Source organism: Oratosquilla oratoria, chromosome 10, assembly GCF_046742065.1.
Source record: "Oratosquilla oratoria isolate Oo_2021 chromosome 10, ASM4674206v1, whole genome shotgun sequence".
Classification (NCBI taxonomy): Eukaryota; Metazoa; Arthropoda; class Malacostraca; order Stomatopoda; family Squillidae; genus Oratosquilla; species Oratosquilla oratoria.
The window spans coordinates 25,289,717-25,302,216 of NC_134786.1; the positions used below are offsets into that span (position 1 = coordinate 25,289,717).

The 12,500-nt window shown below is 38.4% G+C and overlaps 1 protein-coding gene across 2 annotated transcripts in view; it reads left to right on the plus strand.

Moving 5' to 3' along the window:
- The window catches only part of LOC143029161 (cytosolic 10-formyltetrahydrofolate dehydrogenase), a 136,315-nt gene that overhangs the window by 63,129 nt on the left and 60,686 nt on the right, over positions 1–12,500 (plus strand). For both annotated transcript variants that reach the window (XM_076191644.1, XM_076191643.1), the window contains exons 2-4: positions 2,954–3,095; positions 3,463–3,697; positions 11,423–11,588. In XM_076191644.1, coding sequence (XP_076047759.1) covers positions 2,954–3,095; positions 3,463–3,697; positions 11,423–11,588 — 543 coding nt within the window. The remainder of the gene's footprint in view (positions 1–2,953; positions 3,096–3,462; positions 3,698–11,422; positions 11,589–12,500) is intronic.

Below are 12,500 nucleotides of genomic sequence, written 5' to 3' on the forward strand. Positions count from 1 at the left end.
CAGTGGAGCAGAGGTGACAGACGTGTTGCTTCCACTGAGGCCGGTGAATGACTAATGGTCCCCGAAATACAAGCGAGATCATGCTAGGCGTCTATGCGCAGAAACAAAAAAACGCGTTTTGCGCAGCGTCTTGGTGTGGATCTGACACAATTCTACCTGTCCAGGGTCAACCATTACCTCATCCAAGTTGTCAAATGCCATTTTTATTGATCTTAGTAAATTGAATGTTTCTCCGACGATTTTGTTAATATGCTTGTCTGGTGACATGTCTTTGTTAATAATTACTCCTAGGTCCTTTTCCAAACTAATTTTTTTTACTTCCTTTGTACCAATTTTATGTTGCCCTGATATTCTATTTTTACTTTTTCCAAACTCCATTTTACTCATTTTTTTTATATTGAAATTCACTTCCCACTTTTGGCTCCATTCCCAGACTTTATCCATGTCTCTCTGTAATAATTCACAATCTTCCTCCGTACTTACTTTCTTTAGTAGATTTGCATAATCTGCAAAGAAGTTCACATGATATTCTACACCTTCATCAATGTCATTTATATATATGGTAAACATTATCAGAGTTAATACAGAACCTTGTGGGAGTCCACTTATCATTTCTTCCCAGGTCAAGTTTTTGTCTCTATGTACCATCCTCATTTTTCTCCTGTTCAAGAAATCTTCCATTCATTTCAATAACTTTCCTTGTACACCTATTATTTCAAGATTTCTTAGTAGATTTTTGTGTGGTACTTTATCAAATCCCTTTTGTAGATCTAGGAAAGCACAATCCACCCATCCATCCCTTTCTTGCATTATTTCTATTAGACAGGAGTAAAAGGAAATCAAGTTAGTGGCACATAATCTTCCATGTCTAAAGCCAAATTGTTTTGGATTAAGTATATTATTTTCTTCTAGATAATTAATCCATCAACTTTTGATAATTTTTTCACATATTGTAGCTATTGTGCTTGTCAGGGAGACTGGTCTATAGTTTGTTAGGTCTTCTTTATCTCCCCCCATTATATATTGGCACAATATTTGCATTTTTCCAGTCATGCGATACCTTTCCTTCTTTGAGTGAGTAATCAGTCATATTGTGTATTTTGTCCATTAATTCATCTATACATTCTTTTAGTATCCAATTTGCAATTCCATTCGGATTGTGTGATTTCCTGACATCAAGGTTTATTACTTGGTTCCTTGTTTCCTTCTGTGTCACAATTATTTCTTTCATTGGGGGGATCTTTCTCTCTCCTTCATCCCAATTTTGTGTACTTTCAGTAGTGAATACAGATTTAAAATGTTTGTTCACAATATCAGCCAATTCTACATCTATATATTCATCATTTCCATGACACAGTTTCACTATTTCTTGTTTATATCTTAATTTACCATTCACATACCTGTAGATTAGTTTAGGTTGGTCCTTGTATTTGTCTATTATGTCTTTTTCATAGTTTCTCTTTTCTTCCCTGCATATTTTTACATATTCATTTCTTAGTTTGATATATATTTACCACTTACCCATTTTTCTTTCTTTTTTCCATCTTTTCCAAGCTTTGTCTCTTCTATCTTTAGCCTTGTTACCTTTTTTGATCTACCAGCACTTTACACACTGAAAGACAACACACTACTGCATGCCAGATCCCCTGATATCCACCCTTCTGAATCCTCTCTCCCATGAAAGGACAGAGTCCACCTGGCCAGACTGCACTGCGGCCACCACCCAGCACTTCTAAGCTACCAGAAGAGGCTGAATGACCGCATTGTGAACAGCTGCCTAGGATGTAACACTTCACCCCATACCATACAACACATAATGGAAGACTGCATTATACACAATCATGCACGCAAACAACACAACATACACTCTATAAAGGATTTGTGGGAAAACCCAGTTTCGGCTGTGGCATTCCTTGGGGAGACGGGACTGCTCGGACAGACAGTCTAGGGAACGACAACAACAATAACATAAAAAACAACAACAACCAGCACTTTATGTACATCCTTTCCTGCTTCTGCTTTGGTATACTTATCTATTCCTTCTATATAAATTTTATAATATTCCATTTCTCTTCCATCTTTGTTTCTTCACTTAAGAAGTTTTCCCAATTTACATATTACAATTTACATTATGTATATATATATATATATATATATATATATATATATATATATATATATATATATATATATATATATATATATATATATATATTATGTTTTTTTATCTATGGGATACCTATTCACAAAGTTTAAAGAATGAAAAAATTATAATGTTATTGGTAATATCAAGTGAGTAAATGGAGTGATGCATTTGTGTTGTAACTATAGATGGGTCGCCACTGCCCAAGACTGAATTAAAAGGAACATTGTGCAGTATGCAGTGGTGGTTTGGTCTCTGGATATTGAAAAAGTAGTGACTAATTATTTCACTGCTACAGTATACAGATAGACCATACAAGGAGAGACCAGAAGTGCTTAACCAATCATCAATAAATAAAGAGAAAAAGGTGACTTGATTGTTGTATTTAAGTCATTAAAGGGAGTGGACAGAAAGATCTCTCTCTTGGTTTGAAATGAGAAGAGAGAAAACATCCCACATCAATGTAACACAAACAATAATCCAAAATTTCTTCATAGTGATATCTGTGGGAAGGTCCAGGGACTGTTGCTGGCCACTTTGGGGTTGTAGATTTTCCACTTGTTGTAACTTTGGACAACAGTTGTTATTAGAACATATACTTTTGATATAATGGAGTATAAGGGAATGAAGCAAAACCTTAATGCTGGTCACTTCTAAAACCCAACATGTAAAGGTGTTGATATATTTTAAAGATGGGGAGCAAAGAGGTGATTCTAATATCTGTGCAGGACCACCACTAGTAGGTACCTATCATTGATCCCTGTTTTTGTGTGAATTGCACTAATGTCATGTCATTTTTTTTTGGAACAGAGTGTACTTGACAGAATGAGGGTTGCCATTATTGGGCAGTCCACCTTTGCTGGTGAGGTTTACAAGCAACTTATCAAGGATGGACACAAGGTGGTTGGTGTATTCACTGTCCCAGATCAAGGCAACAGGGAAGATCCATTGGGTAAGTAACCATCTGTATAAAACAAATGATACAAGTGTACATGAATTATACTTATAGTCCCCACATATGATCTTCTACAACAGTCATTATGTTGCCTCAGATCCATCTTGCTGGAAAGTGGCTAGTGTTATTGTGTTCAGTGTATTTGCAGACATCAGTTAATCAGTCAGTTGCCTAGGGTCATGATTTCAGCTTTACATGCAGTAGAGTACTATTAGAGTTACAATTATCTTTTTTCCTACTGTGCAGTACATAGACAGTAAAGTTTGCTAACAATGTAACCCATTATCTGCTTTACCAAGTCAGCCACACTTGTTCTGATGTAAAGGAAATCCAGATGTAACTATATTGGTGACCTTTATTTCAGCAAGCATAGCTGCAAATGATGGCATTAAGGTTTTCAAGTACAAGTCCTGGAGAAAAAAGGGTGTGGCTATTCCCGAGGTGCTGCAGGAGTACAAGTCAGTTGATGCAGAATTAAACGTCATGCCTTTCTGCTCACAGTTCATCCCAATGGATGTCATCAATCACCCGAAACACAAGAGCATTTGTTATCATCCATCCATTCTTCCAAGGCATCGGGGAGCTTCTTCAATTAACTGGTTAGTAATTTATGCCTCTTCTCATCTAGCATTGTATTCTCTACACACACAACTTTCTAATGTAGGCACACCTTGATTGGGTTGCATTTTTGATAAACCAGTCATATAATGAATAGTTGTATTGTAAATGCATTCATGGTTCTCTGGACATGATCAGTTCATTTGCTTAATTCATGTATGATAACTTTTCAACACTTAGAACTGTTATGAGACATAAATAAGTACAATATTTATATATATGGTTCCAGTGGTACACTAATGACTTTCACCCATGTAAAGGATGGCAGTCAGAGCACACACCCTAATTAATCAATTATTGCCTCAAGTTTCACAAAGTGAAAAATCTGTAGCCCCACAGTGGATGGCAGTGGCCCATGGAGAAACTGTAGAGTGTTGACGGTGTTGTATTTACCAAAAATTCAACAGTGGGACTGTTTCTATGTCACCAGCTGGAAGTGGTAGGGAGAGCAGAGCAGTTGCCATTTGTCAGCTCTTGGTGTGTCAAAAAGTGCAAGAAATACAGTTGAAGTTGATATAGAGAGATTTTGGGGCCAGTCTTGAGCCAGTGCCTCAGGGGTGGACCTCCTGATGGAGGTAAGGGGTGGATGGGTTTTGAAAACGGGCAGCTTCACTGTCCATCTTGCAGGACTACCACATACAGGTACAGTGAGTCCTCCTTATATGGTAATTCTTTATCTAGTAAATCCACAGTTATGGTATTTGGTAATTACTACCCTCGATTCTATTTATGGTAAGAATAATTCACAGATACGGTATCAGCTCGTGTTTTGTTTACACCGTACCGTAGCGCCACCACGCCATGCGGCCACCACAACAATCGGTCTCTTCCCATGTTTCCCTTTGAACACAAGTTAAATCCTTATGGTGTGTTTTTTGTGGATATTATTATCATGACACACAGTGACGCACCCATAATGGCCACAAAACATTCTGCAAACACTGCTGGAGTTGAAAAGGCAAAGCGAAAGAGGAGTAGCCTATTGGAGGTAAAATTAGATATTTTGAAGAGGAAAGAGCAGAGAGAAGGTATGTCTGCCATAAGTCAAAACTTGGGACTAGCCCAGTCGACAGTCTGGACGGTGTTGAAGAATCTTGAGGGTTTAAAAAAACCTGGGGAGAATACAACGCATCTGCAGAGCAAATTGCTAACAAAACACTGTGAGCCAATAATGGATAAGATGGAAAGGTTGCTCAAAATGTGGATCGATGACCAGAATCGTCAAAATATGGTTCTGTCTTTGAATTTAATGTCAGAAAGCATTGTCCATTATTGAAAGACTGAAGGTAGAAATGGGAGTGGAAGATTTTGAATTTAAAGTAAGCAAAGGGTGGTTTGATCAATTCAGGCGATGTTCAGCTCTCCATAATATCAAGGTCACAGGTGAGGCTGCTAGTGCCGACAAAGAGGCTGCAGACAAATTCAAGCCAGAATTAGAAAAGTGCATTGAAGAGAAAGGGTACAGCAAGAAACAAGTTATAAATTTAGATGAAACAGGACTTTACTGGAGGAGGATCACCAGTAAGACCTATATTGACAAGGAAGAAAAAAGTGTGAAGGGGTTTAAAACCTCTAAGGACTGCTTAACCCTGTTACTTGGAGGCAATGCAGAAGGGGATTTGAAGCTAAAGCCACTCCTCATATACCACTCAGAAAACCTGAGAGCACTCAAGGGGTTACTGAAGCAATACTTACCTGTGCTATGGAAATCAAATCCGAAGGCATGGCTGACCACTTCAATTCACCAGGACTATTTTACATCATATCTGTCTCCAACTCTTAAGGAGTATGCATCAGCTAACCTGCCAACCAATTCTTACTGATAGTTGACAATGCTTCCAGCCACCCAAGGGCTATGGAAGACTGGGCAGATAATATCGAGGTGATGTTCCCCCCCCCAAACACCACAGTCATCAAGACATTCAAAGCTTATTACCAGTGGCAAACCATGCAGCAACTGATAAAGGGCACAGATGGGCCTGGCAAGCCCACTATCAGAGAATGGTGGAAGTCTTATAACATTAAACATGCCTTAGACAACATCAAGTCATCTTGGGACGAAGTGAAGAACTCTACCATGAACTTGGTGTGGAGTAAACTATGGCCAGAATGTGTGCATAACTTCCCAGGCTTCACTGAAGACAACACCGGTGCGATCAGAGATGACATCGTAAATCTGTGCCATAAGGCTGGCTTCGATGGAGTTCATGATGATGATGTTCAAGATCTTTTGGAAAGCCAGGGTAAACCTCTCACAAATGATGAACTTAGAGCTAGACAAGCATTACAGGAGGCAGAAAAAGAGGGAAATGAGGAAGAACCTGTGCATGGCCTGGACATCAAAACTCTTAGAGAATGTCTCGAAAGTATTGAAAAAGCCCTGGAAACCCTGAAGGAACATGACCCAAATCCTACCAGGAGTAGCAGAGTAGCCAAACAGTCCTCCATCTTATTCTTCAAGCCAGTCAGACCTGCCATCCCTCTAACACCTGCCAACCCTGCTACAGCTGGCTCTTCCACATCCGCTGCCAACGGTTCTACAACTGATCCTTCTGCCATATCTTCTTTCTTCAAACAAGTCAAACATGCTGACCCTGCTACAGCTGGCCCTTCCACATCTGCTTCCGACAGTGCAGACAATGAAGTGTGTGAGGGTTTTCAGACTCCTGCCTCACCCTCATCTTCGTGTGCCCACTCAGCAAAAAATGAGTAAGGGCTGAGATCCCTACTGTCCCTTAGCCTCAGGAGGGACATCATCTGATAGAATACGTGGTGAGTGAAAGGTAAATAAAAACATTTTCTGTTTATTTCTTTTGCGGTAATTTCAATTTGTGGAAAGGTTTTTCAGGAATGCATATGTATCGCATAATGAGGACTTACTGTACCTGTCCCTTTACACACCCTCTTCATATACATCAAAACCCCTCTAATGTCCTTTCTATCGTAGCTCCTCATGAATGAAGGATCATCCCTGTTTCTGCCACACTGCTTGTGTCAAAGTCAGTGCTGCAAGACACAACACCTCCACAGCAGGGCACTATAGCTGGAGTTGGTTTACTCCAACCATTTTATTAAAAAAAATGTAGATCAAAGCACACACCCCTGTCATGAACAAATAAAATAAATTCAACCATGCATTTTTTAAAAAGTGCAAAAGTGTATAGCAGAGATGCATTTTATTGTAGTGTTTTATCCCATGACCAATGGTGGGCATTTATTGGTGCTAATCTTGCAAGATAGTAGAAAGAATAATCTCCTGATTATCCGGAGGAGGCAGTCCCTTTGGATAGGGTCCAGGATCTCTATATCCACTTCATTTGTATGTTTCCATCTCGTATAAGGAGAGCTAACAATGGGTGGCTGCCCCTTGCTACTTTCAGCTTTAATATAGAAAGTCTCACACTAATACAACATAGCACTCCAAATTTTCTTCCCAAAGAGATTGATGGGAGGGCCCAGGAAGTGTTGCCAGTCACTGCAATGATGTAGGTTTCCAGTCACTGAAATCGGAGGCAACAATTATGTTTTATCCCCAACTATTTTAGGGATTAATGAGACTCCAATGAACCATTAATCATATATCATTTTGTGGGAGACTATTCTCCACTCAATAGGAATACCAATCATCTTTAACTTGTATTCTTCCTTTCTGCTTCTGCTTAAATCTCTTGTATATCACCCCTATGATTCCACTTAATTTTTTCATAGCACCCTATTACAAGGGATAAGAATGCCACTGGTTATCTAAGCTTCATGTAACTGTATATGTATGATTGCCTGATGGGTTACACTACATTATTTTGTCTACTTATAACTAATTGTGCATGTTAACCTGATTAGAATGGGTATGTTTACTTATATTGTTTCTGTTTCAAACTGTATTGACGTTTTGTTAGTTGAATAAAGCCTAGAGAGAGGCATTGACTCTTAATTATGAATACAACAATTTATTTAACTAACAAACTGCGTCTTATCTAAAGATGGATAAATTTCTAAGACATGAATACCTGTATGTATCTCCCACCTCACCTACTGCTGCATAAGAATGGAATCACTGGAATCATAATTTCTCTGCATTCCTTGAATCCATCATGAGCTTTAATCCTTACAAGTGTGAGGTGATTCACTTATGAATAATGAGCTAAGATAGTTGTTTAAAATATCATACATTCCTTCATTCAAATATTCAAGTTGACCAGCAGATGATAGTAGGCCAATATTATTCCTACATACATATACCGAGGCTTTTTCCCCCTTACAAGGGAGGTAGCCAAAAAGGAAAAGGCATAAAATCATTTCCACCCATTCCATCCCTGAATACACTCCACACCCTTCCACCCTCCCTCTTATCTTTGCACCTCCTGGATGACAGGTCATCCCTGCACCTTGTCCACTGCCCTGGGTCAGAAGCAGTGTCGCAAGACACAGCACATCCATAGCAAGGCCGCTTCATTAAATCGGCGACCCCCCCTCTCTGTCCCCCCATTGCATGGCCGCTTCATTAAATCGGCGACCCCCCCTCTCTGTCCCCCCATTGCATAAAAGGAGAAGACGGGGAGAAATCCCTTCGGGCTGCATCAAATTTCCCTCACACATACTACCTCACCCCCCATCCCCCTGCCCATTCCACCTCATGCAATCACAACATCATCCATATACAACCATTCTCCATTCACCCCTGTCTTCTGTCCTCTCCCGTCCTTCCTCAACAGACATTCCCCTCTTCCCTAAAGCCCCCTTCACCCCATCCATCCACCTCATCCTAGGACGTCCCCTCATGTTCACTCCCTCCACATCTGCCTTCCATACCTCTTCTACTAGTCTCTCTTCACTCATTCTTTCCATGTGTCCAAACCATCCTAATATTCTTTCATCAACCTTATCTCCCAACTCCTTTTCCACCCCTGTTCTCCTCCTCACCTCCTCATTTCTCACTCTGTCTAGCCTAGTAACCCTCATCATACTTCTCAGACACCTCATCTCAAACACATTCAAACTCCTTCTCTCTTCTTCTCTTATGTTCCATGTTTCTGCCCCATACAGTGCTATTGGCACAATCACTCCTTCATACAGTCTCCTCATAGCATCCATTCCCAAATGTCTATTCCTCATTACACTCTTTAATCCACCAAGGCATTTACTCGCTTCTCTCAATCTACATTCTACCTCCACCTTCACTCCACCTTTTCCTGCCACATTTGCACCCAAGTATCTAAAACTATCCACTTCCTCCAGTTGCTCTCCCTTAATGCTCACTTCCAGTCTACTGCCACTTTCACCCCTTGTACATCTCATCACCTTACTTTTACCCACATTTACCTTTAGCTTTCTTCTATCACATACTCTCCCAAACTCTGTCACCAACTTCCTCAATCCCTCCTCCGATCCTGCCAAAAGGGCAGTGTCGTCCGCAAACAACAGCTGGCTCACCTCCCACTTTTCTCCATTTTCTTTAACTATCTCCAATCCCTGACCCACTACCCTTGCATTTACCTCTCGCACTACCCCATCCATGTATAAATTGAACAGCCAGGGCAACATAACACATCCTTGACGAAGTCCCACCTTTACCTCAAACCACTCACTCTCTCCATTTCCAATCCTGACACATACTCTACTACTCTCATAAAAACTCTTGACAGCTCCCAAAAGCTTTCCTCCTATCCCGTATATCTGCATAACTTCCCACAGTGCCTTTCTGTCTACCCTATCATAAGCCTTTTCCAGATCCATAAAAGCCAAAAAAACATCCTTCCCCTTTCCTATAGCTTTCTCACATGTCTGTCTTACCACAAAGATCTGATCTACACAACCTCTACCTGTCCTAAATCCACACTGTTCCTCACCAATTACTCCTTCTGTTCCTCTCCTAATCCTCTCAATCAAGATCCTCCCATAAGCCTTCCCAACTACACTTTACAAGCTAATCCCTCTGAAACTACTACATTCACACTTGTCCCCTTTTCCCTTGTAAAGAGGAACTATACAGGCACTCCTCCAGTCCTCCGGCACTCTACCCTCTCTCCAGCAAACATTAAATAACCTCATCAGCCAGTCCACCATCACTGTACCTCCCTTTTTCAGACATTCTTCATGGCATCCATCCAGACCAGGTGCCTTACCTGCTTTCATCATCTTAACAACTGCCTTCACCTCATCCTTCCTTATTCCTCCTCCATTCTCCTCACTCATCACGGTAATTTTCTTAGCATTTCCCACTGCAGCTATCTTTCCCTCCCTATCCTCCTTCATATTAAGCAACTCCCTAAAATATTCTGCCCATCTTCCCCTTACTGCCTTCTCTTCCATTATCATCTCTCCATCTGCACCTTTTACCTTTTCTTCTCTACTTGATTCGCCTCCTCTTCCTCTCTTAATTTCTTTCCAAAACATCTTTTTATTACTTTCAAAATTTTCTGTCATACTCTTACTCCATTTCACATCTGCTCTCCTCTTTGCCTCCTTTACCTTTTGCTTTACTTCTCTTTTCTTTTCTTTGTACCTCTCATATGACTCCTTCGTCCTATTTTGTAACCAATCTGTGAAAGCTCGCATCTTCTCTTCTACAACCTTCTTTGTTTCCTCATCCCACCATTCACTACCCTTTCTTTTATTTCCTCCTGTCCTTCTTGTTCCACACACCATCCTTGCACACTTTATGACTCCCTCCTTGAACCATCCCCATTCCTCCTCCACACCCAGCTCTACTCTATCCTAATAACTTATTTCTTATGTAACTATGGAATTCTTTGAGATTTTCTATGGATTTATCTGTGATATTCATTTTGTAATGTCACTTTTATTTTTTTATCATCTTTTTTAAATCCCTCTGTATTATCACATAACTTTGATAGTTGTTAGGTGCACCTGAACACTTGTACTTCTTATAAGCCTCTCTCTTTTTGGCAATACTTTTTTCAATTTCTTTGTCAAGCCATTTTCAGCAAGTCTGATTTGGGGGTTGTCTGTTCTTTAACAGGATGTAAGTGTGGATCATCTTAGTAAGCTTAATTTGAAATACAGGGACTTCTCAATTTATGCGTGTTTAGAATATGTAATTTTGGAATAACACAAGGTAAAAAACCTAGTCATTTTTTCATATTACATGGATTATTTAGAATAACACGATACAAAAAATCAAGTAAGCAATAGTTAAATTTTTACATTACACGATCCCTTCAGGAATGTATTCCTCACATAAATTGAAAAATCCCTGTATTTCCCACATCTAATCTACAGGCCTTTTGCTTAATTTTTTCTCCCAGTCTGTAAGTTGAAGCTCCTGTTGTCCTATGAACTGAGTTTTACTCAAATCAGGTGCTTTAGATACACAAAAGTTGTTGGGGTGTAAGGAGTTTGTACTTGGTGATATTGTCAGGAGAAAAAATTGGAATGAATGGCAGATTGCATGTACTCTATGTAGATGCATAACTGGACAGTGACTCCCAGAGAAGAGAGATGTTAGTGCCCAGTTGTGACAGTTTGAGGAACTATATGGGAATGTTTACATCAGAATTAAGGAGTACAGTATTTAAGCACAGGTTTAAGTTATATAATTCACCTGTCATTTGATTATTGGTTGCAATTATATTATGGAATGGTTCTTGTTGCATTTGTATAAAATTTTGATTAATTTGTCCACAGCATTCAGTTGTATATATTTACCATAATTGTTCATTTTCTTGTACTTTATTGCTGTACCATAGGACTTTGATGTGTGGTGATAAGAAAGGAGGTTTTTCAATCTTCTGGGCTGATGATGGCTTGGATACTGGTCCTATACTACTGCAACGTGAGGTTGATGTAGACCCCAATGATACAGTTGACACCTTGTACAACAGATTCATGTATCCAGAGGGCATCAAAGCAATGGTATGAATCATATTGATTAAGTATTTAGTGTTCCCAAAAGTGTAGAGAAAGTTAAATCTTGAATTTGAAAGTGTTAATTTACCAAAGTTTAACTTATGGATAGTACTAGAAAAAAAATGAGTAATGCCATTTTTTAATTTATGAACTGGTGATAAAATGGTTATCATTTCTAATCAATAACCATCATCCATCCTAAATCCTAATAACAAGAACTAGTTCTTGTTCAGTTAAGGTTGTATAGTAAGCAAGCTAGTAAACAATAAGATTTTACATGTTATTGCCAAGTGACCAAATGCCAGTTTTTAAAGAAGTTTGTTTTGAAATATAGATTACTTTAGTAAGGTACTGGGGGTAGATTGTTGCAGATGCTAGAGTTGTATGTTGTTGCTGTTTATTTTAATATAAGAGGGGAAAAGGCCTTTTGATATCAATATCTCTCATGCTATCTCTCCATATATATATATATATGTATATATATATATATGTGTATATATATATATATATATATATATATATATATATATATATATATATATATATATATATAATATGTACATGTATATTTATATATAATATGTACATGTATATTTATATATATATATGTATGTATATATATATATATATATATACATGTATGTATATTTATATATAACATGTACATGTAAATTTATATATAACATGTTCATGTATATTTATATATAACATGTACATGTAAATTTATATATAACATGTTCATGTATATTTATATATAACATGTACATTTATATTTATATATAACATGTACATGTATATTTATATATAACATGTACATGTATATTTATATATAACATGTACATGTATATTTATATATAACATGTACATGTATATTTATATATAACATGTACATGTATATTTATATATAACATGTACATG